Here is a 27,615-nt window from a genome sequence, read left to right on the forward strand (position 1 = left end):
TCAGAATTAGATTTTAATATAAATGATCTTCTTTTGCCAACATTTATGACGTCCAAAGCTTAATACCTTTGCCCCCTCTCCCCTAAAAAATAAATAAAAAGGAAATAAATGAATACATTTGTCCTAAAAACATTTGCAGGGATAATGTGTATGCACTATATGGGTTCCAAAGTGTCTTTACAGGCTGAAGTAAATTACAATAAGTAATTTTAAAAACCACTGATCTATAAAGCTTAAAATAATACATTAAAAGCTCACTTCCAGATCACTTTCTGCCTTTTTTGTTTCATACAGTATCATAATATAAAAGTACAATGAAACATTGTAATGTTTGTCGTACTCCTTTTCATGTTTTTTTGTTTTATTTTCAGAACAAATATATGTGCTGCAGCTTTTCTGCCCCCGGATCAGGCATGTATAGATGCTCATTGGAATACACATGGTTAAATAAAGTTAATGAACATGCATAATAAAAGTGAAACTAAAAGGTCTAAATCATGATTAACTGATGCTGAAGTTTGTCTGTATTTTTCCACTAGATTGTGGTATAATATTTTAAGGAATCCATTTGGAATTGCTCTGTTGTAGCCTCTGATCTATGAAAGTCTATAACACAAAAAAATATAAAGCTTCATCAAACGAAAGGAAAAGCCTATTGTGAATTTGAATGCAATAGACCGGTACATTTTTCAGCTCCGTGGTTTGCAATGTTTAGGTGAACTCTCGCACGAGTCCAGCTCAGGTTTTTCATCTCTCAGTGAGAATTGGAGGGGTGGGGCTTGTAATGCCCGCTGGCAGCGCTGAGGTTTGGATGCAAATATCGCGGCGTTGAAACTCTACTTGACTGAGTTGGATGCACTTCGACGCACAAAGTGGATTTAAAAAAAGCGCAACTCGCAGATGCTGCAGGGCGAACGCGAGTTTCAGACTGAAGACGAAGAAATGCAAAGTCTCAGTGATTCATGTCATCGGAAGATGAACTTTTGATGCATGTGATTTGTTTTGTGTTTTTTTACTGGAGGAATTAATTTGTAATCCACCGCACACTTTCTCTGTTTGTACATCCTCTGCACAGCCTGCACGGAAGTTGTCTCCATAGCTTGACAGATGTTAAATAAATAATGATTGGATGTGTTTTTAAAGGACTGCAGAGAAAGGTTGCAGGGGGTATCATGTAGGAGGAGTTCTTTGTGACCAAACAAGTAGAGGATTTTGCCCTTATAAAAAAGGACATTTCCCGATGAAGATCATTGTTCGGGGGAACAGCTGCAGAGGTAAGTTGATTCTCATCTAATGTTGTGTTATTATAAATATGGTTAGAACTTACTCTTCTTATATAGACGTATCTTACTTGTCATTAAACTTTTTAACATCACAGCAAATGTTGCCATTTGTTCATGTAAAGGTTAGTTTATTGTACCCTAAAGACGTTTTCGTTTTAATATATCATTATTATTCATTCTATTATTATTATTATTATTATTATTACTACTATAATTATTATTCTTTTTCTTATTATTATTATTCATGTTAGAATCCAAATGTACAAACTTGATCAATCCCTAAAAATGGACTCATTATTATTATTGGAGATAAAAGTTGAAATCAAAATATTTCATTTTCAGCCATAATCTGTGATGTGTGATGTTAACTTTTCTCCTTAAATTAATATTAAACTTATTCAGTTTGTATTATTTATTTAGCTATTTATTGAACCTAAGGAGTATAATAATTAGGATTCATTTTCACTTTTTATTTTGAAAGTTCTTTGTCCTGCAAACTCTAAATGGAAACTGAGGTTTTGTGTGGGATTACATTAACGTAGGCCTAGAGTGTTTTTTCCCCCCACTCAGTAGTATTGACTTTACATCATACTAATGCATACACACCCACAGGCCAACACCAGACTAGCTCCTTGACAGTATCTGGAGCTTCATAAATGTCAGCCTTCCCAGCGTCAGAGTGTCAGGCAGGGCGGGATGTAGAAAAACAACAGGACAGTGGTGTGACGGCAGAGATGCTGGACAGGGGACAGGTGGAGATCTGCACTTGATTTATTTCCTCCCTGAGGAGCAGTGCAATGCAAACAGCTGTACTCCAGGCTGGTGTGCGAGCCTGCAAGACCAAAAGCTGAACCGCGCTCAACTGAGCTGTGTAGGATCAACCCTCTGACTGCTGCTGGAGCGGTACAGGCTTTAGAGTGACATGAGAACATAAAAAGAGAGACAGAGAGAGAGAGCGATTCTGGTGGAAGAGGCCGACGATGATCTTGTTTCATCTGCTGCACATTTGACCTCTAACTGTCTGAGCTCTGAGGAAGTGATTAGCTAAATGTTTGAAACTTTTGTGGTTTCTGGTTGTGCAGCCAGGTGATTCTCCACGCTCTGAGCTGGGCATATATCTAACAGATTAAGTTAAAAGTCTTTAGAGCATGGAGGCATAAATCAGCATTATAGTGATTCATGGGTCTACTTTTCTTACCACAGCCTCAGGCAGCATCTAATGTATTAATCTCTTCTTTCTGATGTCAATGTTCGTCTTCTGTTTCTATTCTAAGGGCTGGCAGAGTTGCCTTAATACTGGAGGTCATGGCTTGGATGTTAAAACCAGAGGCTTTATAAATATCAAAATCCATTTAACATGAACATTCTCAGTGATCCACAAATTCCTGTTGTTTTCCTCACTGCACACGCGAGCGGCCATATTTAGGGAGCGAAATGTGCTCCTTTAAAAGCCAGAATTTACCACGAAAATTCTACTTATGGACTCCATGTGGTAGATGGCACTTAAAAATAATTTCATTTTGAAAACAAGATGGTTTGAGGTTGCTGCAGGGCCACATGTTGCACAGAACAGGGAACTACGGGCTCCAACAATTTGGTCATGCCCGTGTGAGGATCAAGATGCTAAGACACATGAACTCGCAGTGAAACCTCTGAAGTCTGGGCCTGTTTAATCCGTATTTGCCTTCTGTTTGGTTGACTTGTTGAGTGTTGGATATGCTGCCTTTTAAACTCTGTGTGTGTGTGTGTGTGTGTGTGTGTGTGTGTGTGTGTGTGTGTGTGTGTGTGTGTGTGTGTGTGTGTGTGTGTGTGTGTGTGTGTGTGTGTGTGTGTGTGTGTTAGAGGCTTTTTTAATGATCTTCATGCAGTCCTTACGTGTGCCTAAAAGCCTTTGAGTTCAGTCGTAGGCACAAAGTTCATCGACAGGTTGCCTCTGAGCTCAGAGTCTTGGCACCTTCAAGAGTTCAATAAATTCCCAGTGTGGGGGCTCCCTTTCAGTGCCTGAATAATTGATAGATCAAACTTAGGACTTACAAAGGAGGGCAATTTAATCTCCTGACTATTTGATGAGCCGGGCTTAGTTTCATTGGGCTCAGCTGAATGTGTGTGATGGCGAGAAAAGGGCTCGCAGTTAAACGGATGAGAGAGCAGGGACAGGGAGCTTTGAAAACATACAGGTGCCAAACGTCGCCTGACGAGACGACGGTTTGTGATGCTGCAAAGGGCCTCATACGCAGAGTTTAATAATCAGTTTCTCCCAGCCAAAAGCCCCATCTTGTCTGTAATATCTGCGTGCTGCGTGAGAGCCGACATGGATGAGCTGAGGTGGGCTTTTGGCAGGTTGCGCAGAGTTGTGGGAGTGCTGGGTTATGAAAGAGTCTCTGGCACCGGTCTTGAGTTACTCAGTGTTGGAAAGGTTGTATTCTGAGAGATCCAGAGACTTGGCATGTCCCATCCTCTCTGGTCATCACTCTCCCTTCGAGTCATCAACAGGTGCACGATTCCTTTGGCTCGTTCCTGTAAATATGACATACGCAGAGTGGTGTCTTTGACATAATAAGTCATTAAATGTTAAAAAGTAAATAAACGCACTGGTGATGAAGGATTTTTTTTTTTTGAAGGATAGGATGAATAATAGTAACCCTGTCATAAGGTGTAAGCAATGCTGTGGAATTGTAATGATTTGGAAAGAAAGTATTTTTTTTAAGGATATAAGTGTGAAGGAAAAGGAAATGAGGCGTCAACCGGCTTTGAGTGATGCGCACATTTACCAGCAGCTCAACTAAACAGCAAGTAGCTCAAAAGGTCAAATGATGTTGCATCAATGTTGCACAACAGTAAAACATATTTGTACTTCAGGACTCACGTTCTTACATTTGAGAGATAAATACAGCTTTACACGAGACAAGCTTTTTTTTTTTTTTTATGATCAGGATAGAAAGATGCACTTTTTAACATTTGGGTTAGTTTGAAATAAAATGTTTTTATGTCATTAATGACATTTGTTATTCCCTGCATATTTCTGCCATCAAGCAAAACTCTTTCAGTGGATGCCTCAAAATATTTCTGGTCAGTCCTAGTAGAGAGAATAGGACGAAATCTCAAAGAAATTTCTGCCTTTTTTTGTTTTGTACGTTTTATGTTTGGATTTGTATTTATTGTGAGGCTGAAATGTCGCCTGCTGGAATGTTTAGACGCACCAAATGGCATTGTCCTTAGTGTGATTCAGGGCCACAAGCAACTCAACGGCCAAATATGGTCCTCTCTTTTCTTTATTGAGCTGCGAGGGAGGACCTCCCATTGCTCAGAAGCTAACGTGTTCTGTGTGTCCTCTTCACACAAGAGCTGTAAATACAGGCAGCGTATGACACTATCTAAAAAAGATCTCAACACCAAATATGACAAAAGGCCTTTGCTCTGAGCGTGTTGCCTTCCCAAAGAGAGAGAGAGAGAGCGTTGACTTCACACTGTGTAAGAGAATAATCATGCTCAATTCATTATGCTTGTCCAAATGTAGCTTAAATTGTCAGGAGAACAAAGTGCATGTGGCTTTTTTTTTTTGTGTGTGATGTCTGATTGTGGCAACAGCAGAAAGATTGTTTGAATTACAATCATGAGTTCATTCAGATTACAGATAATACAGATTTTGAGTAATATGATATTTCATACTTCAATACATTAGGAGAAATGATACACCATGGAGCTCTGGGTAAAATTAAATGTGAGTAGCATAGGTTTGTCAAAATGCCACCTCACATAGATTGGGACAACAGTCACTGTATTCATGCCATTTCTTTGGGATGTTGCAGATGCCATTTTCTATTGTAATGTTGTACTGCTGTTTCAGGCAGTAACCCTTAATTAAGGGTATTTGATGAGTGTTTCACAGCTTACTGTTTAATCAATGAATGAAAAGACCATGGAAATATCTGTGGGTGTCTCAAACTAATACTAAATGATGGTCAATTCTGATTGGTCAGATTTGGCTTTTCATTGACTAATCGACAAATTCCTATTTTTTGTTATTCCCTCACTGATCTATATTCTCATGTTTTGAAACTATTTGTCTTCTGGACATGGAACAACAATTTATTTTGTGTATACAACTAGATCCATCCTTTTTCTCACTCATTAAAGGGGTCATATTATGCTTTTTCTGGTTTTATATGCCCTTTAGTGTGTTTTCCAAGTGTCCTGTGCATGTTTAGGCACATCTATGTGCAAAAATTCAAAGTCCGCGGAAACGTAGCTTCTCCTACACGTTCTCCTGTTAGCTGCAGCATTAGCTGCATGTAAGGCTCGGTTCTAGCCCCCCTCGATAAAATTTTGCCAGTGTGACGTCTTGTCAGTGTGATATCACTGATATAAGCCCATTGGCTCATTGTGGCAAGCCCAGCAGCTCATGTTGCAGGCCCATTAACTTCTGTAGCACGCTCTTTAAGTCTGCCTTTTGGCGACCTTATTACGATATTACACAAGCCTTTTATAATACACAAGGCCCACACACTAACAAAGTAGCCACAATCTATGCATCTCTAACACTACTGACAATGAAACGATTTTTCTGTCTTCAACTTACCAATTGAAGATTTACTGAACTCTCCCCATTCCAACAAAAATGGTCCTGCTGCATCGACAAGGCTCCCACGATCCAAATCCAGTGAAAGATTTAATCCAAAAACCTTACATCCATGAAGATCCACCGGTTGCTTCAAATTTGCCACAGCTGTCCAGATTTCCCTACTGTATTTTCTGTAATAATTCATTTGAATGAATTTCTTCAACCTCAATACATAAAAATGGCGGCCATGCTCTGACCTTTCCATTGACATCTCATTTGGCCAATTAGGATCTTCCACTTGCCAACCTAAAATAGCCAATGAGAGCCTGGCTTGAAAGTAGGCACATGCCCCTGTTCTGATGGATCTATACCTGGCCAATTGCCTACAACTGCGCCGATGACTGACTCTTCTTGTAGCCAATAAAATTACATATGCTGCTTCAATCTATAATTTAGGTGATTTTTTCATGCAAACACTAAGGAGAGATTGATTACATGTACAAGTTATTTTCAGAGGTGGAATAACAAGTTGATTTGATCTTTGGGCATTTATACCAAGATAGGCTATGAGTAATGGTTAATTTGGAGAAAAGAGACAATTCTATGCCAAACTGAACATGTAACATCCCTGTTTAGCTGGAATGGATGGATCCCGGTGTTCTAGTGTGAGATTGGCAGTCAAATGAGATGATGTTTCTCATGGTTATTGCTTGGACATTGTCCTTTTTCTAATGGGAAAAACATGCTGAAGAACAATTTCAAACTGTTGTGAAACCACCCCATTCACTTACTCACTGAGGGTTACATGAAAAAACTAAGAAGACTTTTACCACCTAAAATTTGGACAATATATTTTTAGCTCCAGCAGGCAGCCTGTTAGCTCGGTTTAGCATAACGACTGAAATAAAAGTATGACAACTTGCCTGGCTCTCTCCAAAGATAACACAATTTTCAGCACCTTAAAAGCTAAATATGTGTAGAAGCTGAAAGGTAAAATGTGTTAAATGTGTCTGGATATGTCTCTTAGCAGAGCACACTACCTTTTGGAGCCTCGTTGTAATCCTGAGGATGTTAGCCTATCAGCAGATCCTTCAGTTAGCCGGGGCACCAGTCCAAGAAACTGTTTAACAAACTCACCACACTAAAACGGCAACTTCTTGTTTTTACACCTAAAGTTTGTACTGATTAAACACACATGATATAACATGTTAATTAGTGAGCTTTATTGGTGTTTGTAGGCAGATTTCCGTCACCTTTGGACGGTGCTAGGTTGGCTGTTTCCCTCAGTAAACTAGTCTTTATGCTTACCTAAGCTTATGGGCGGCTGCCTTTAGCTTTTATTCATGCATGACATACAGCAGGTGTTTAGAGTCTCAGCTGTTTTTGCACGAGCATCATAATAATCTTTTGATCCTTGGGACCTTTTATGGGTGATGGCAACCACACCCATTCAAAAAAAAAACTTTCATGTGAAAAAGAAATGGAAGAGACCACAGGTAAAGCAAAATATGATTACGGGATAAACATGCAGTATATGCCAATCTAACAATTTTGAAACACAGATGACAGATTCATAGATATTGTAAAAAGAGTAGGCTGATGAGATTATATTACCAGAGGGATCAAATAAGTAATCAAGGATTTCACCAAATGGGCACGACCTGAGACTCACCATCTCCTCTCCAATCCTAGAATTCTCAGAGAGCCAGAGACAGATTATGAGAGGAGAGGTTGCATCCAGATCAATTGCTGGATGAGACACAAACAGCCAAATACAACCTTAAACTGTCAGAGTATTAAAGTTTGTGTATTTCTCCCTCTAACAGCCTTTCCTTAAATCCGTTCTCTATCTTTTTCTCATCTCTACATCCGTTCTTCTCATCAGGTCCTGGTACATGTGTTTTCACACATAGTCAGGAACTTGGATCCACCCTTTTTCAGTCTGCCAGCCCTCAATTTATTACCTCCTTAAAGCATCTTTAATAGGACACATGCTTTGAGCTTCGGCACTCTCTGACAGCGATCAATCAGCGCGTTCCCTGATTCCCCTGCCAGCCCACCCCGAGCTTCATGGGTTGAACCACCAGAAGTTCGTCAATCCTCCTCTGCATTCTCTCCTCCTCTTCATCCTCCGCTCAACCCCTCCAACCCAACCTCCTCTTTCAGTGATGGCTACTCGTGCCTTGGGCTTGTTTGGAATTGTAACTGCAACATCACCCTCCAGTACACAGACTTGCGTCCGCTGCAGCCTGGAGTGAGAGATCCCGAGAGACAGAGGAGGAGGGGTGAGAGAAAGGGAGACACAGACAGAGGAAGAGAGCAGTGCCACAAAGCAGAGAGAGAGAGAGGAAGGATCATAATCACAGTCACAGTTGCAAAGGGATCCACCTGTCCCACAGAGGAAGGGGCCCCCCCAACCTGATCCATCTGGTCGCAGGGGGGGACCCTGCGTGGCCGGGAAGGCAGCAGGGACTATGCAGCTGGGACTGGTGGCGCTGGCAATGGTCTTCCTCAGCTCCATGGGTCAAGGCGATTCTCTCAATCTCTCCAAGGCGAGAAGGCAGAGACGGGGTGAGTTCTCCCTTTTTCACAGCTTGTTTTTATCTCTTTTTTTTCTCCCTTCCCTCCTTTTCCTTTCTGTGCTCTGAGTCACGGTGGTGGATGTCTTATAAACATTTAACAAGCAAAGTAAAGATAACACGTTGTTTATTTTCTCATCACTCCTATTTGTTTTTCCTAGACGGGTTATGTTAGGTTCAGTGTTTCCCCTGCATGGCTCTTCTTTCTTCCTCCTTTTCAGATCATGCCTCTCTCAGTTTATGTAAAACTCTTATGGGTATTAGGGTTGTTTATAGAAGGGGGTTTTGATGGATTCACCCTCAAAGCCATCACTCTTTTTTGCGTCTGGCTCTGTAGGCACATAATGGACTGAGTACCTGACAGTTCTAAGCTCTCAATTGGACCGTGCTGCCGCTGTTGTTGTAAGCATTTTTCTGACCTCACGCAACCACAAAGATGGTGCTCAGGCCGAGCCGCGGTGTATCTCTGGCCCTCGGAGCCTCTGCGCTGGTGTTACTGTCAGCTTTGGAATAATTCTCTCTTTACACACGAGGAGCTTTCAGTCATTGCCAGCCTCAAACCCAACCTCTGTGAAGCAGAATTCATATAATACCATGACTGGCCACAGAAACAGATGTGCTGTTATTAAACTCGCACAAACTGCAACAGAAGAACTGTTTCTCACTGTTGGAGAAATAGTCTATTTGAATAGCATATACATTTTGATATAAATGCAGAGTGACTTTAAATGCTAGTGCAGATTCCAATGTTGCATTGTAATGTGGAGAGAAGGATTTAGGTCACTCGACATAAACATGAGCGCCATCTACAGCGTCATCAGATGTCATCCGATTTAGCGTTTTTCCTTTCAGGTTTGAAAACCTAATTTGTGATTTTTTTTTTTGTTTCTCCTCCCGTGGAAGAGAAATATTCAAACTGCACAAACTCTCTCTTTTTCACTCCAACACGTGTCATGAACAGTTTATAATACCATTTGAAGATTCATATACTCCCCTCTGCTGCGGTTACTCCCCAGGGCCCATTATTACTTTTTTTTTGTCAGTGATCGTGAGCAATAAGACCTGTCAGTAATTGCTGCATTTAGGGTTACCGTGACTCACAGATGGTGTAATTCTCTGTTCATGAGAGAAGCCTGTTAACGCTTTTACTGTGTGACTTATCTCTGGGAGGCAGGACGGCAGATGGATTGCCGTTTGTGAGGATTGTATATTTAGCGCTGATACAGTACAGGACCATAAATCAACTTAGATGACTGAGGTTTGGTCTGAGCGTGGCTCCTCGGAAAAGGATGTGCACTTCGACACACTTTTACTTGAAATGATTTAGATTACTGCTTGCATGCCTTTTCTCTTGTGTAGAAGAGGGAATTATAGCCATACCATAGTTTAAAAAAAAAATAATAATTCTAATCGAATTCATGTCTTTGAAATTATTTGTTAATTTCTAATTTTCGCCTTTTAAAAAAAATATCTATATTTTTATAAAACTGATGAATTTATATCCTCACTCTATAACTCTGCTTCCTTTTTGTTATTATTTCATTTTGTATACTTTATTATTCCCCCGGGGTCAAATTAAGGTTTACACTGTGTTATTGAGAGACATGCTACTCACACACATACTGTAGGCCTTAAATATATGCATGCACAGGACCTGTGTAGATGCATCAATGGAGAGATACGTATCAGAGTGAGGGGGCTGCACACAGGGGGTGCCCCAAGCAGCTGGAGGTCCAGTGTCTTTTTGTCACAGGAAGTAAACTGGCACATCTCCAGCAACCAGTCTGATTTAAATATTTTTGTCCTTACCGGGACTTAGAGCCACAATCTTTCGGTTCCCAACCCAAGTCCCTACAGACTGAGCTACTGCCGCCCCTAGTACGGGGAGCACTTAGCATCTTCAAAGGCCTGTTTAAACAAAGGCAGTTATTTGTATACTGGTACGAGTATGCAATTACAAGAGAGCGACCTTTAAATGCATCTGCGAGGGATTTTCAGACTTATCAAAGGAGATTCTTCTGCTTTGGTGCCGTTTCCTTTTCAACTTTTGACACAGGTAGTAATGGACTTTTTGCAAAGTCTATCAATATCACAGCTTTCAAATGCCCTGATCATTTTCTGACTGAGGCCATGGGTGATTTTTTTTTTGCTGACTGATTTCGACTGGCTCATAGTTGGCTGTCCTCTCAAATTACCCAGGTTTCTCCCAATAAAAATCTGTTAAGGATCTCCAGCAAGCAGTTTGAGGTAAACAGTGAGTAACTGCTCAAACAAAGATGTTTGGCCTGGCCCTCTGTTAGATGAAGCTGTAAGCATTAACCCCTGCTTCTAGGAGTGATAAAGTGCTGGCAGGTTTATGGCTGGATTTGTACACATGGCAGGAAAATCTGAAAGTTCCCTGTTGTTGTTGTTTTGAAAAATAACTTCCACATTTAAATCCAAACCTAGCTGGAAACTTTTTTTTATATGCTCTGTTTCCTTGACCTCCGCCTAACTCCTCCTTTCTTTCTTTTGATATTCCCACAGTTAGCACTGAGGGGCCTCCATCTTGCCCAAAAGGCTGTGAACGATGCTCGGAGTACAATGGCTGCATTAAGTGTAAGCCCAAGCTCTTCATCTTCCTCGAGCGCAACGACATCCGTCAGATCGGCGTGTGCCTCGCCTCCTGCCCCATGGGATACTTTGGCATGAGGAACCCAGAAGGCAACAACAGATGCACGCGTGAGTTTTTCGCTCTGAGTTTTCGAGACTCTTTTGACGAAGTGACATTGCAAAGTGCCACTGTGCACCAACTGCATGCATCATTGGGAACATTAGATTTGTAGATACACATCTGGAATAGTGCAAATACAAGCAGGCTCGAGTGAGGTCGTTGGCAGCGGCTCGCTCTGTACAAATCCACACAGCTGATGTTAAATCAAGCCAGCATTGTAACTGATCTGTTTATCTTTGGCTTCTCATCTCCTGTTTATGTACAAAATTGTGGTTTTCGACAAAGCAGAGGGATATCCTGCTAGTTTCATTGTGTTGTGCAAGACCTAAAATATGAGTGCAGCAAAATAGGGAGCCTACGACAATCAGTATTCTCCTCTTGTGACACTTTAATTCTCCCGTTATCTTTTGTTTGTAATCATCCTGTGCTACTACTTTCATGTTTGTAAGCGAATGAGATCAACCTCTAACTACAGAATAACCACTAAAGAGATGTAAGCAGTAGATGACAAAAGTGGCAGTAAATTAAAGTGACTACTTGTTGAAATCGCGCTGCTGTTGCCACTTATCACTTTGGAAAAAAGACACAAAAATATGCAACAACTCCAGGAAAGTATTTGCTAAACTGAAGGAAAGTCATTATGTCTAATTGGACTGATCTTTATTATGTTTAGAAGTAGGTTTGGCTCTTTTGAAATGTTGTTAAAGTGTTGCCACAGTCACTGGATGTTACTCAGTAGGTTCCTGTATTTTTTTTTTTCTTGACGAGCGCAAACCTCTCCGTCTGATGTCTGTTTTCCCTTACGTGTAGGCAAAAAAAAAAAAAAAAAAAAGGATTGGAACAAAATTCCAGAAAAACATTTCTAATGCGTTGTTGTTTGTCTGTTTTTGAGACGATGTCTGTGTTTTTTATTCAGTCCTTATGTGTGGGGTTCAAGCCAGGCCACAACCCATGTTTGTTATGTTTTCACTTTTACACATTTTATCTTATCCTATCTAACTGATCAAATACAGTCGGTCTCTCAAGTAACTACGCTAAAGGTGTATATGAATGGGAGCAGGCCGGAGCTAATGATTATTCTTAGCACAGTCATAACATTTTTGTATTAATAATCAATATTTTTTACTCAAGTTTATTGAAACTTATAGCTGTAGGATATGTGGTTGGTATCAATATCCACCAGCACGTTATGGCTTTCTGTAACAGACAGAATAATGCAGAATATGACCCCACAGTCCTAACTCAAATAATATCTGTCATATATGTTAAATCATGTTTTCTCTCCAAAGCAGAGGAAACTCATAAATCTGGTTATGGTCGATGTGGTATTTCAAAGGTTTGAACTTCCAGATTTAGAGTTCAAAATCAGGAGCTGTAGCATTTTGGAGCTTTCTTATTTTGATCCCTGTGATTTAATTACCTTTTACTGAGAGGCAAACAGTGCAATCTGTATCCCATTATATACTTACTCAAATCATTTAATTGAGACATTTATTTTCTTCTCGTGCTGATGGTTTCTGTTTTATGTCTTTGGGTTTTTTTCATGTTTTTTTTTTAATCCAAATATTTGATCAACTGTTGAATTATTTCAGTTCTTGTTTGCTCTTAAAAGTACTGAACCCTTAAAGGCTCAGGTAAGACAAAAACAAAAAGCCATTTGCAAATCATGCATGGATTTTCAATCTGTGTGCACGGTTCTCTTTTTTTCTTTTAAGATATATTTTTGGGCTTTTGCCTTTATTTAGATAGCACAGTGGATAGAGTAGGAATGAAATGCAGGAAAGGAGTCGAGAGTGGGACTTGAACCTGGGCCGTCCGCATGAAGTGCTATAGCCTCTGTGAATTGGGCTCGACCTCGCTATAGGTAGTCTGTGCCCAGTGGGTATGTAAATTGTGTCCACAGATTGCAAATCACACCCCTCAAATTATAAACCATGAGCACGGGATGTAAGCCGATGGAATAGATTTGCACACAGCTTTTCATTTTTTGCTTCCCTGGGCCTTGTGGGGCTTTGTGTGAAAGTTCTAAATTCAGAAGTACTTATCAATGAAGACCTAAAGTGGCTATTATCTTATCTAGTTTTTATCTGACCACGAGAGCCTCATTAAGATCAAACGCATCTTTTACGAGTGTGTCCTGGCCATGACAGGCATAACTATTATTTAATAATCTAACTTTATAAATATCAGCCCAGAATGTCTTCTTTGTAACATTTATCTTGCTTTATAGGTCGGCTAACTGTCAAAATAGTAATTTTGAGCAGGAGGCACAAACTTTATGACCCCAGTGAGGATTCAGTGTTAGATAATTTCTGAGCTTGGCCTTGGACAAGTTGCAGAGTATTTGTTGTTAAGTAAGTTTGGTTTACACTTAGCTTTAAACATGAAAAAACATGTTGAGAAATATCAACAGGCATTTCCAGATTCTCATCCTTCTCCTTCTCCTCTGTTTATCCTGAGAAAAGTGCATTTCAAGATGAGACCAAAGCTTTCTGGAGCAGTTTAACATGTCTGGTTTATAGCCTCCTGTGTTTGCAATTATCCAAATGTGTTTGTTTGACTGGACAGTTTTAATGAGTCTGAGGTGCAGAGAAAGCCATACACTGCTTGCTGCTCTCATTCACACCCACTTTCCAAAGAAAAAAGGCCTGCGGTGCATGTGTTTTTAAGAGACCCTCTCTTAACAGCCCCCATGCTGTTTAATCACTAATAAATCTCCTGGAGAAATACAATTCAAGTTCTTCTTGTCTAATCCTCGTAGAATAACTTTTTTTTTTACAGGCAAACATGCAATGATTGTTCCATCAAAAGAACAGATATGTCTGTTTCATGTCTAAACATCATGTGATGAACCCATGTGGCAGCTGATGTGATCCTTTCATTTGACTTTATCTTTTTGTCTCCCCTGTGTCTTTCAGAATGTAAAATAGAGAATTGTGAAGCCTGTTTCAATCGCAATTTTTGCACAAAATGTAAGGACGGCTTGTATTCACACAGTGGGCGATGTTATGTCAGCTGCCCTCCAGACCAGCGCACCGCCAATGATACCATGGAGTGTGTCGGTGAGTGACCTTCACGTTCCACATTCACATCACTGTTTACTGATTTCAGACTTTGTGCTTCTCGTAAAAGCCCTTTTAATGAACCACAAAGTATCACCTCAGGAGCTTCTTCTGTTGACAATAACTGTTGAATTAATCCGTTTTTTCTTTCTCTTTTCCTTCATTTCATTGTCTTTTATGTTGTTGAAAGTATTTCTTTCATACGTTAGAAGCAGCAGCATTAACAGCATTAACAAGGGGACTTCTCGGCTAACTGTGGCAAAGACTTGTTGAAAATTACATTTCTGTATCAGCTGTTATAGATTTAACATGAGAACTAGCCCTTTTACACAGTCAGGTTCATAGAAACCTTCTCAAATTACCTTTAACTAGTCAAAAGGAAACTGAAAAAAGCTTAAATTGCTTTCATGTTTTGCAAATCACTTAACCTCATTATTCTGAGCTTTTAAAAGCAGACAGAAAGGCTGCAAAAAAGCTGTTTACCGTTCGCTCATTACCTCATTACCTCAGCTTATGTCACTTTTCTTTTTTTACCTAGGTCAGCGTCCTGCAGAGTGTGAACTAGGCGAGTGGGGCCAGTGGGGATCTTGTACGAAGAAGAACAAAACATGTGGATTTAAAAAAGGCTCCCAGTCTCGGGTTCGCTTGCCCGTCCTGCCTGTCCACAGCCCGGACACCTCGCCGGCTTTTGTGCCCTCGCAGACCTGCGCACCTCAGACAGAAAGGAGGAAGTGCATCGTGCCCAAGACGCCCTGTGTGAGAGGTAAACACAGATACGTTACAGAGGAAATGACTCAAAATTTTAAAGAAGTTCAGCGCTCGGTTTGTAGACAAACAGGCAATAAAGTCCATGTGCTTCATGAAATCCCTCCACCAGTTAGCATGATGACTGATGGAAGCATTACTCAACATCCAAAGGCCTTGTATTCCCGCCAGTGCGTCTTTGACCCACAGCGTGTTGATTGGGTTTGGTTTGGCGGAGCTCTCAGAAGGATACAGAATCTCTTGACTTCTCAGCATGTAAACAATAAACTGCGACTATGAGCCAAGCAGATGAAGGGCGGGCATTACGCACCGCAAAGCTGGACAAGGATCAGAGCCGGAGAGAGCTATTTGTTCTGAGGACCGCTCAAGCGTGAGGTTTACACGGCCATGACATGTTTGCTTGGGCTCTTATCGTCTCCACGGCAGCTTGCTCTCCAGCAGGTTTAACAGTCTTTCTCGCCAGTCAGTGGCCATTATCAACTCTCATAACAGCTCATTAGTCGATCTTGGCCTCTTTTGCAGCTAAGGCTAATAAATGACGGATTTGGCCAATTGGTCCAGAGTGTACTGGAGTGCAACAAAACAGCAACCATCCTGCTTATTTGCCTTTAAACATTCAGTCCGTAGCAGTGAAGGTATCAAATATTTAAAAGCGGTGGCAATGGGATAATAAATCTTCCAAAAAGTGGAGATAAGATATGATAGAAGCTGCATTTTTCCTATTGAAATGAAAAAGATTTATTGATGAATGAAAGTCCTTAGCAATCTTTGTATCTACATGTCACCTTACGCTAATCTGTTTGGCTTAATGTGCGAATTTTAACCCAAATTGTTCCATGTGTTCTTATTTACAAGAGCTAAGTGTGCTGTAAACGAGCAGCATTTTAAGCCTTTATTAGACAGTGGCACGCTTTGGGGATTTCTGCACAGCAGCAACCTTGCGTAACAATATTCTTTGCACAGTTTTGGGCGACTGTACAGATGTTGCAACGTGATATGCTCAGATATTTTTTTTCAAGCAAACACGGAAGAGGCTTACTTTTTCAAGCAGCGTCCTCTACTCTGGAACATTTCCTTTCGGGGGGGGGATGAGTCTAAAGAACTGAACATGATCTGACATTGTCCCATATAGATCTGCGGTCATGTCTGGAGGAAAAGAGGCCGAAGTGGGTTGTCATTGGTTGGTGGTCGGTCCTTAGTCTGACTGGATGTTACAGCATAATTAGAGAAATGAGAAGCGAATTTATTCTCTCTGACGTCTGCATCGTGGAAAGAATTTCAACTTGAGTAATTAACAGTGAAATATTATGAACTATCTTATAAACACTGCTGTGTAGATTGCCAAACTTCTTCTCTTGGAGGAAGTGTATCTCATATCAAGAAAGTCATAAAGCTGTGTTGTCTGTTGCCATTAAGGAGATTTCTAAGTTCAACCATCCCTGTTTTCAGATGCTAAACATTTAAGCGTGAACATAAAGCTCATACTTTTGCCAAAATGCAAAGGGGTTGAACTTTCCTCGCTGATGTCATCCTTGGGTGATGGGACCATGACTCCCGTGAACCGGTTCATGCGGGTGAATTAGCTCTGTGCAAAAGAGCGCAGCTGTAGATTCATCTGTGGGAGTTGGCTGGCAGGCGGGCTATATAAAACACAGGGGGCAGACCTTGTATAACATCAGTGATTTAGTGGTCTGCAGATCTCACGCTTTGTGTTGATTTGGCTGCAAATTTTCTCCCCCTTCCCGCCCCCTTTTTTTTTTTTTTCCTGAAGCTCCACAAAAGGGTCTCATGCGAAAACAGAATTTTCTGGATGTGTTATTGCATTTGTCAGGCAAAAGTGTTTAGCTTGGATGGAGAGGCCGTACAATCAGAGCTGTCATAAAACTGATGGAGTCCCCCTCTCTTGGCTCCACTTGTGATTTGTTAGAGGTGTAATTAAGCCCTTACACAGTTAGCACATCAGCACAGATGTCGTTAAGTGTTTGTTAGGACCCTTCACTTCCCATACTCTCTCTCATTGTGTCTCATTGATATAAATGAACTATTACTGCTCAGTATTAACTCCCTGTGCAAGTAGTGCCCATAAAATCTCATAAATATGTTCCATGATTGTAGCGAACACATAAAAGATGAACACGCTGTTCCATATAATCATCCTGTTAATTGAACCAGCTCACAAAATGATGTCAGAAGTAATGTTCTCTTGATTGTGACACTAATATCTCTGCAAGAAAAGATGGCTTTTTCATGTTTGTGAACTACTGTGTGGGACTGCGCCTTCTGACTGTCATCAGAGCACATTGTGGCTATGCAAGGGCCTGCGGTGAATAAATGTTTTTTTGTTAGGTCTGTCCACATTCAACTATATCGAATCCATTTCATCACCGTATAATGATTTTCACTGGCTGCGTGGAGGCATGTTTTCAATGAAATTCGAGAAGCGTCCTACCTTTGGACTTGTTGGTTTTTTTTGCTTTGCATTTAAACCAACGAATCATAACTGTTAGTACAGCGAGTTTAAAAAAATGCTTTTAGAGAAATAAACACAGACCTACAGTTATTATTGCATTGCAGTAGACAAACACGGTGGCGCCATAAGCCCCGCTGTTGTCAACTGTGCAGTGAACACTGTCCAGTGCTTGGCATGTGTTCACTCAGTTTCCAGGATGTGCGGAGACTCTCGACGCACTAGCTCATAACAAACATCCTCCAGCGTAACTACACTCCTTTAAATATACAAAACCCAATACTTTGAGTGCTGCCTAAACAATAGCCATCTGACACTAGTAAAGATGTCCATTTCTACTTTGTGACAGCTCTCCACATCCTCACGGGCCATTATTGGACCCTTGACAATGTTTAACTCATTAAGCTAGAAGTGATCTGAAGTGATTCATATGACAGATAATTGTGTCACTTGACTTTACTGGGTGCTCTTAAAACTCATGCATGTGTTCAATTTTGATATCCACAGCAGAGCTAAGTTTTTATCCCCTGATAAAACAGAACTGTTTTTTATTAGGATTTTTACCACATTTTGCTTGATGTTTCTATTTAGACAGCCATTATAGGCTACTCTTAACAGCATGACTGCTAATGTTAGCACACAAGGGATGGGGAAATGAGACAGTCGAATGTTTGTGTTCAGCAAGAAATTATTAGAAATGAGTCACTGTTTCAAATGATATTTACAAAATTTCCACAGTCGATTTTTGCACGTCCAAACAGGCTATAGGAACAGCATGTCTTTGAGCTAAATGCTAATATCAGAATGCTAACACCATCATTGTGTTCAAGCTAACAGATGTTGCAAAAGTACAGACATTATTCTCTTAGGTAAAAGTACTTTTATGTTATACTCTGGTATAGTCCCGGACGCAGATAGCCTAGCGGTTATGTAGCGCTTTATGTTCCAAGGCCTTAGTCTGCCAAGCTGGAGGACCGGGTCTTTCCCACATGCAATTCTCCACTCTCCCTGGTTTCCTACTTTATACACTGCAGTGTTTCCCTGCCTCCCTTGAAGGTCAAGTAAAAAAAAAATATATATATTATTTTTTGGGGGCTTTTTGTGCTTTTATTGTAGGGATAGGATAGTGGACAGATTTGGAAATCAGGGAAAGAAGTCATTTACCTTTCCGATAGAAAAGGACAGCTGTCATTAAAAGTAACGCATGAACATCAAGATTCACACCAAGTGTTTGTGTTGGCGTGTGTGTCGTGTGTCCCCCCCCCCCAATGCTGTAAACCTAGGAGAAACACTGCACTGTCCTATCCTATAAAGACAAAAAAACAAACAAAAATACTACTTTTCTGAAGAGAAAGTGAAAAGGTTGAGATTCTGAAATATACTCAGTAAAAGCGAAAAACATCTCTTTGAATTAAATTTCTATTGGCTGTTTCTGTGTTTGCTAACTGAACCTCACACATTCTGGAGCTGTTAAACTTAGACCTAACCTCAGGTACATCTCAGCATGGAAACCTTTTAGAATGAGCCCTTAACATAAAGTCAGTAAAGCTGATGAGTTTAATTTTGTTCACACATCAAAGATGTTAAAAAAATTACACTTATATAGCCTGACCTTGTGGTAGCATTGGATAAAAGGCTATACAGGATCATCAAAATTACAAAAGTTGACCCTTAGTGGAACACTAAGATTGGTGTTGAATTGCCAGGCAGGCAATACATCAAGTTAACAACCTCTGGGGAGAATGAATATCTGAGCAAAATACTATGGACAACTGATCAGATGTTAAGATGTTTAGAGACCACTTAACCAACCAAATGAATATCAGAAAAACAGATATTCAGATGTCCAAATATCTTTTGTTCTATTACTGAAGGTGTGGTTATAATTGTTGAAAATTTGCAGAACCGGAAACAGACATCTTTTATCATCCTCTCTCATCCCTCAGGAATCCAGATTTTTAACTTTGTTTAACCAAGAGAAAACATTTATACACACATCATCCGATGATGACAGATATCTTGCGTGACTTTATTTGAGAAACAGGACAAACTATTAATCATGAATTTTTTTATGCTTTGTCATTTCAGAGCGGAAGAATAAGGGAGACCGGCAAGATGACCCAAACAGAAGAGAGCGGGAGAATTTGCGCGGGCGAGGAGGAGGAGGAGGAGGAGGAGGAGGAGGGGGAGGAGGGGCAGGAGGAGGAGCAGGAGGAACAGGAGGAGGAGGAGGAGGAGGAGGAGGAGGAGGAGGAGGAGGAGGAGGAGGGGGGAAGAGGAGAAGAGGCCAGAGCCGAACCACCGCCACTCCCCCCAGCAACACAACAAGCTTCTTCTCCTAAACTCCACGGCCTGCTGGATGGAGCCGAGAGGACAGAAATGATGATACAGGTCATAGTGGTGAAGGAAAAGGATAAATGCTGCTATGCATTGCAGAAGATGCAAAGAGAACTGGAGGAGGATTGCTGCAAAGGAAAGGCTTCTCTGAGCTTTTTGAAAAGCTGAACATATCGTGGAGATACTGGTGTTACAGTCAGTAAGACTTGAGGGATCATTGGACCGTAAAACCTCTGTTGAAGACTGTGTTTGGACATGGTTTACGGCACTAAAAGACTTGTATCACATCTCTTAAGTGAAAACAAATACAAGAGTTCCTAATGCAGCACAAAGACAGAAAGGCCGATTACAAATGAAGACGGCAGACCTTATTTTAATCCCAATTTGTCTTCATTTGTTTTGTGAGATGGATTTTTTTTCAACAGCCGCTTTACGTGACATAAAGACAATGACAAGCAAAGGCTGTTGTACCTTTATTTCCTATTGTGAGTTATAAAAATTTAAAAAAAGAAAGGCACTGGAAACCATTTGTGGTTGTTGAGGACAGAAGGTCTTCTGTGTATTATTTTGAGAAGGGAGTCTTATGACAAAACAAGCCGAAGAGGAGACGCAGAGGAGGATTACTGGGAGCTCCTTCTCTGGTGTCTTTACACAAACTCTTGCCATTTGATAGCTTATTGTTTGTTTCAAATTCGATGTTAGTGTTTGTAACTCTGCACAGAAAAGGAAGAGTAAAAAACATGATTATTTGCATGTGTACGAGGCTGCATGTGCGTGCCTCTGTGCATGCAAACGTGTGTGTGCGCGTGTGTGTGTGTGTGTGTGTGTGTGTTTGTCCCTACCTAAGTGTTTGTACTTTGTATGCATTTCTGCACGGAATCCTGTTGTGTGTCGACAGAACTTAGATGTTTGTACATGTGTGTTTACGTTTGCACATGTGTGTTAAAATTGCTCTCATAGAATGAAGGAATAGGATCTGAAACCAGAGGAAGGAAATGTAAATCCACAGTGATATATCAAATATGCAGTAACTACAAGCCACTGATTATTATACAAGCCATACAGTCATCTGCTGCTCAGTAAGCGTGTCTGTTCGCAACAGGGTCTGAAGATTTTGCACAACTTTAATGTTTCCTACTGCTCGAGTTTCAGAACAGTCACAGCATCTTACATGTTTATTCTATCAAAGCTGGCTTTCATGACATTGATGCAGAGAAATGTGCTTGTTTTTTTTCAAGAACTTTTCTTTCGTGGGTCTGTTTGCTTCACACAAGGTATTCGCTTCAGAAGGAGTCACATGTTACATTAATCATGCATACTATGGATTGTGATACTGAATATGTCCAGCTGTGCTTATCCTCATCAAAAGAAAGAAATATTAGTATCATCATGTATAGCTTATCCTGTGAAGGCCGAAATAAAGTTCAGATGAAGCTGATGAAACTTCGGTCATACACTGACTTTTATACTTGTTTCTTTATTTCAGATGGAATGACTTCTGTGTGCAATAGATCCATTATTTTTATTTTTATAATCTGCTTCAGCCGTTTTTATAGTCCATACCATAAACAGAATATACAAATGGACAGTGTGCCTCAGCCTCCTCCCATTGAACAGGATGAAGTCAGAATATCCCCATGACCAGCACTGACATATTGCAAAATTTGGAACCAGAGTCTGCGCAATAGGGATTGTCTTGATGAGCCCTGGTTTTGAGGCCATGTCGCAAAAAAGCAGACTTGCAGATATTAAACATAAGGATAAAATGGCAAAAATCCTGGAGATGGGTACACTCCTCAGCGGAACAGATTCTTGTGTCGGTTTGAAGCTTAATGACTTTTGTGTTGGTGTTGGTTATGTTTTTTCTCCCTGTTTTTGCTGTCTTCTGCTAATCAGATGCACAAAGGAGCAAAATTTGTCAACAGAGCTGTCAATCACAGAATGATACCACTTTATGGCATGAAATCACTAATTAAAAATAAACTTCATCTGAAAAAGACTTGAACAGAAAATGGCGTGAGAATAACACAGGAGGTGGGGTTCATGGCCTATACTGAAGCCAGTCAGCAGGGGGAGCTCTAAATCCTTTGGCTTCACTCCCAGGTGGCAGTTGCTCCGTCCATCTTAATATTCAGTCTATAAGTATTCAAGTTTTATTGGTTCTTATAATGACTACAATTTTGCAGATATTTTTTTCTGTCCTGTAACTTGGAGTTATTCTTAATTTAATTATTTAAATATGTTTAGCTTCAACTTCTATTTTGTATTCCTCTCACTAACTTGATAGCTGTGTCTTTGAAATGTCTGCAACAGTACAAGAAACACAAGAAATGACTCAACCATAAAGGGTTTAAACAAACCACCAGGATTAATAAAACTAGTAAGACAATAAAACTTGTTTTGTTTGACAAAACAAACAAAACAAAGACAAGCTGTTGTTTTGTTGTTAAGTCCTCCACATGGTGTTCAAACAATCCCAGACAGCGTGAGGACAAATGAGCAGGGATAAAGCATCAACAAACAACTCAATTAAAAATACATAAAAATGAAATAAACGGCAGTAACAAAAGAACCCAAAAATACTGTTACCAACAAATACAGTGATTTAGATCATTTAGATTAAGTTGTTTGGAACTTGGCTGAAAAGATCTCATTGTACTAATGTTGCAATATTCTCAGCACTAACCGAACCAACAACTCAACTTCATTACACAAAGAATATTGATCTGCCAATGCTAAATGAAAAGGGAAAGCATTCTTGACTAATTGGTCTTATTTTCATTAGTTCCAGATTTTTTTTTCAAAGCAGGCCTAATGTGATTATTTCTTGTGCAAAGTTTGTACAACTTAGTGTCCTAATTCTTGTTTTTTGACCTGACATCTGGGTGTTTCGGTGCAATCAGTCTCCAGCCCTGAGCCCTCAGTAGTCATGTCCTATATCTCAAACTGAAGGAGGCCATCTTGGGTGGTGGAAGAGCTCTGATGGTGTGATGGTCCCGATCAGCGGCCAAATGCTGGCGCCCAGGAGGGGGTCGTAAAAGCAGAGACAGAAATAAAAATTAATGGTGTGTCATAGCCAGAAGGGAGGGGGTATACCATGCCTTGGACCTACAACAAAACAGCCGTTTCTCATTACCAAAAGGGAGGGCAGGGGGAATGGTAGAGTATGCACCGTAAATTACACATTCATCGCTCTTCCTGACCATAAATTCTTACCCTGGCTCCATTGGACGGGGCTCTCCCTCACCTCCCACTCTCCCTTTTTACTCTCCCTCATGTTCCCCACTCCCATGTTTTCCAAGAGAAATGAATGGTAAATCTTTGGAGTATATGGGTGACCTTTGATTTGCCAAGATCCATAACACTGAATGATTTCATTACTTTAGTTTGGCCTTGAAGCCGGACCCCAGGGAGAGTGTAACGACAACAGAGAACACCCAGTACACGTCGGCCTGACTTACACGCACAATCCCTGATCCAAATGTAAACAAAGGGATACCACCACAGTACCAAAACTTCCAATCAGGGAGTGAAGTCACTTTTTCACTGACTGACATGTTTTTGAAATCAAAAATGATTTATGGAGGTATTAATGGTTTTAATGCAGTTTAGGGTCTTTGAGAAACAAAAAATTTAACTCAAAGGATACATTTTATTTATTTAGATGAAGTGACCAACCATTGCATTAGGTAATACTGATAGGCAATATGGTGAAATCTTTATGACTCAAAAATCATTGTGGTTTCCCTTGTTCATAATGATGTTGAGAAACAAACAAATAATTTATAATAGGCCTATTAAATAAAAAAAAATGTACACTTTGGTAAGGTAATTTGTCCACGAGAAACAACTTTTTCAATCATGACATTGTGTTGTAAATAATTACACATTTGTGGAGCACAAAAGCTTAATGCAGATTTTCCAAGTTCAGGGTGAACCTGCAGGACTTGAGATATTTAGCAGAGGGATTTGGTTGGGTCCAGTGGTCCAGTTCAGCAGAGATGTTATGTAAGATGATGAACGTCGTCTAGTTTGGGATTTATAGATAAAAAAAAAAGATTCAATCAACCATCTATCCAACTTTGTGATACAGAATACAATACAATGACGAGTGTAACAAGGATCTCCACATTATGCAATTTATTCAAACCTTGGCATTGTTTAACCAGGAAAAATCTCTTTTTCAAGAGTTTCCTGGTCAACACAGTGAGCAGCACAGTTAAAAAAGTTTCTGGCAAACAATGAGCAGTCGTACTCATAAACGTACAAGATGCATTACTATTACAATACTATTTATACATGAAAAAGACAGGAAATCACACCAGCAAAAACGGGTCAAGGTCGCCCACTACCATTTATTTATCAGGCAGAGCATCTCTACAGCGTGATGTGTATGATCTCCAACATCCTCTTAAAAGCATCCAATGAGAGCATCTCATTTAGTTTTAGTTCTTTTTGTAATTCGTTCTAAGTAAAGGGCGCAGAAAAGTTAAACACCTTTTTTAAGGAAAAGAAGAAAATCCAGTCTATACAGTATATGATTAATTCAAAAAGACAACACTGAACATTATTAAGGTTAACTCTTAGCCCTGCCGTTCATGAATGAAGGATCTATGTACTTGTAGTTTGTTTGAACCAGTGTTACTTTAAAACAGTAAATGCTGAAGAAAAAGAGGCGTAATATATATTTTATAACCATTGAAAAACACCCTTAATGCTTATTTGCCCAAAAATAAATCAGAACATTTAAGCTGAAAAATCTTTGCCTTGCACAGGATAATCCAGTCACCTCAGATGACCTGTGTTGTGTCACAGCTGGATATGCACGAATCTTAAAAATCCCCCACAGGTTTTAAACGTAAGTCTTATTTTCTGAAAATCTGACCATGTAAACATGTCTGACTCACATCGCCTGTGAGAGCACCCTGTCAGGTTGCAACAAAATTCCCTCTCTCATGTTTTCCAGTTCCATTTAACGCACAGCATCACCGAGATAACTCTTGCAGAAATCTTCCTAAGATGTTCTGTCATCAGCCCGGCGAATAAGAGGTCTGGGCTACATTAGGTCACTGGAGTCTCCAACTGAGTCACCAGTGACCGCCAGCAGCATCTCACTGGTCTCCTCCCCTCCCAGTTCTGTTGTTTCCAGCTCTTTAAACATCAGCCTTCAGAGATGTCCTGTCAGCATTCCCACTGATCCATGATAAATCCCATTTCTAAACTCCACAACCACCCTCTCTCGTGGCGCAAGATCTGAGCGGTCGAATCTGGAAATCTACAAAGAGAAAATGTCCTCTTCGATTCAAAAATACTCCAACGAATTGTACATCAGCGCTGACAGACTGGCATGTTTCTATCAGCCGCAGATATCTATTATATCTAGAAGGACTGCTAAATCAAAATAACAAAACTATTTCATGTCTTTGGGAAGCCAACCCTCTTTGTGAAGTTGCATCTGATGATAGTTAAAAGACATAAGTCACTAATGATACAAATCATATCTGAGGCATCAGGGTGGTGTAGTGAGTACACATTTGGCAAACCTGGCTTCATTGTTAAAGCCAGATGTTTAAAGAGTCCTTGAGAGATTCACTGAATTCCTGCAGTATCATCTGAAGTGTCTGCACTTTATATTTTCTTTCTCAAAAAGCAAGCTTAAGACCCAGGGTATGCACATGATAAACAACTAATTTAAGGATGTATAGCTTCTATTTATAAAGCTTGTTTTAACCCAAATGTGTATTAAGTTGAGTGAAGGGTCATTGAGTCCAGATACAGAGCAGAAATTTTTTTAAAAATCGAAATAATACTATAATTGATATGTACTGCCCTCTTTTGGAATTAGACAGAACTACATGGGAAGAAAACCAGAATTTCTTTAACACTGTGGAGTAAAGGATGTGTGCTGATCTGTGTGCACGCATGTTTAAAGGAATAGCAAAAGGAAAAAGAGGCGATATGTAACTATAATAGACTGTAAATATTAAGGTAATTATCTTTGCTGTGAATTTCACATGATTTAGTTTAAATAATGGGGGGTTGGCAGGTCAATTAGGGGACTACCAGTGCATTGAATTCAGCAGATCTGCAAAGATCCTATCAAACTATACATCAAAATAGAAAGAGTAGGGGGTGCGCGTGCCCCATGTGAAGATACTTGTGTCCTTGGGAGGTCTCCTCAGTTTGATCCGCATCATGTGATTCTAAACCAGGCCTGTCTTTTCAACATTTAGTATATCTTTTACTTGTATCCCTTTGGGTTTCTGTAGTACACAAGATGTACTGACTTGAACTATATGCGGTAAAGGATTAAATCAGCAGTGTGTCACAGTAATAGTTGATGGGGAGAATCAGCAGTTTTGTGGTAAGTTTTATGTACAAAAGGTAAATATGTGGTTAATTGTTCTTTACGTAAATAGTATCATCTTGCAGATTATGATATCTTAAATTTGTGTTGGTGGAAAATTGCAATGAAACAACAAACAACATGACCTCAAGAGGGAGCCAAAGACAAACTATACACATCCACTTCCTGCAAATCAGACTTCAAGCATTGAACCATTCTAATATGAAACTGAGGCTTAAGGTTTTCTGGACTACTCTTGAGATCGTTATAAGGCATGCATAATAAAGCAATCCAAACGAGTAGAACAAGGCTTGTTAAAAGAGTTTGGACTGAACGTTTTTGGACGAGGACAGAGAGCTGTAAAGGAGAAAGGAGAAAAGAGAAAATACAATAAAGATAATGAATTCAATCATGTAATTTTTTTGCTGGTTCTGATTCTAAACATATTTTTCATGGTTACAAAAGGAGAATTTTCCCCTTCCCCAGTGTACCAAACAAAACCAGTCCCAATCTCAGTCACAAAAATCTGTATTTACGCCCACATGTTTTTCCATCTGTGACAGTGGGCTTCTGCTGCTGTCCTTGTTGAACTTCTGATAATAGACATGTGACTGTAATGTCTGACTGTCATTCTATGCATGCCTTCAGAGGTTCTCTATGTATGTTTAATGGTTATATGAGCTTGTGAGAAAAATACTGTCTGTGAGGCAGGTGTTTGCAATGCCTTAAGTAGCTGAAAGTAATGTGAAGTGATTATTGCAGTGATGATATAAATCCCATTGCCTTGATCACACTTAAATATATTTAAAGCATTAATTAACTGGTGTCTTGAAATCATAAACATGGTCTTAAAAATACCCAAATTAAACCCAGCCCAGTTGTTCAAAAGGTTTAATCCGGATAAAAATTATCCAGATTTGGTAATCCAATTTTATTCTACCAAGGATGATGTAATAGAGCTTGATTTTATCCTGGTTTGTTCAAAGAATATGGGAATGGATCAAGGGAATGTCACACTTCATAATTTGCCCACAGAGGGCGCCAAAGTCCACAAAACAAAGAGATAATCAGCTGCTTTTAATTAGATATTTAATGTGTGTTCTTGACGCTATTTAGTGAAATACTTTAACGGGCAAAATACTGTATTCTTTTTTACAACCCTAATGTCTATTTTTACATCCACTTTTGCTGAGCTATTTTTGGGCCTTTTGCTTTACTGCATAGGACAGCTGAAGAGAGAGGAAATGTTGGGAGGAGAGGGTGGGGGATGGCATGCGGCAAGGGGCCAAGGTCGGAGTTGAACCCACAGCAGCTGCAACGAGGACTTCAGCCTCTGTACATGTGGCACACAACATAACCAGTAGGCTATCTGGTGCCCCTACATTATCCATGAAAAATCATTCCATCAAAATCCGACTTCCATAGATAACTTTCTTTTTTACAGCTTTACCACAAAAAGGGAATTAGGGTCAGGCTTCTTGACAGCTCACCTGCTTGTCTTC

General features: G+C 40.0%; 1 protein-coding gene across 1 annotated transcript; it reads left to right on the forward strand.

Annotated features, from left to right (window-relative positions):
• The first annotated feature begins 834 nt into the window (after positions 1-834).
• On the forward strand, positions 835-21,227 carry rspo1 (R-spondin 1). The gene is made up of 6 exons (XM_020633559.3): positions 835-1,274; positions 7,730-8,415; positions 10,950-11,144; positions 14,055-14,198; positions 14,737-14,961; positions 19,519-21,227. The coding sequence occupies exons 2-6, from the start codon at positions 8,319-8,321 to the stop codon at positions 19,770-19,772; spliced, it is 915 nt and encodes a 304-aa protein (XP_020489215.2). The 5' UTR covers positions 835-1,274; positions 7,730-8,318; the 3' UTR covers positions 19,773-21,227.
• Positions 21,228-27,615: the final 6,388 nt, after the last annotated feature.

The sequence above is a fragment of the Labrus bergylta genome, chromosome 8, assembly GCF_963930695.1.
Source record: "Labrus bergylta chromosome 8, fLabBer1.1, whole genome shotgun sequence".
Taxonomy (NCBI): domain Eukaryota; kingdom Metazoa; phylum Chordata; class Actinopteri; order Labriformes; family Labridae; genus Labrus; species Labrus bergylta.

Bases quoted from the DNA above. Each gene is read 5' to 3' on its own strand.
- rspo1 (XM_020633559.3), top strand. From the start codon at position 8,319: ATGCAGCTGGGACTGGTGGCGCTGGCAATGGTCTTCCTCAGCTCCATG. The intron at 11,145-14,054 runs GTGAGTTTTTCG...TGTGTCTTTCAG, and splicing joins AGGCAACAACAGATGCACGC to AATGTAAAATAGAGAATTGT. The intron at 14,199-14,736 runs GTGAGTGACCTT...TTTTTTACCTAG, and splicing joins TGATACCATGGAGTGTGTCG to GTCAGCGTCCTGCAGAGTGT.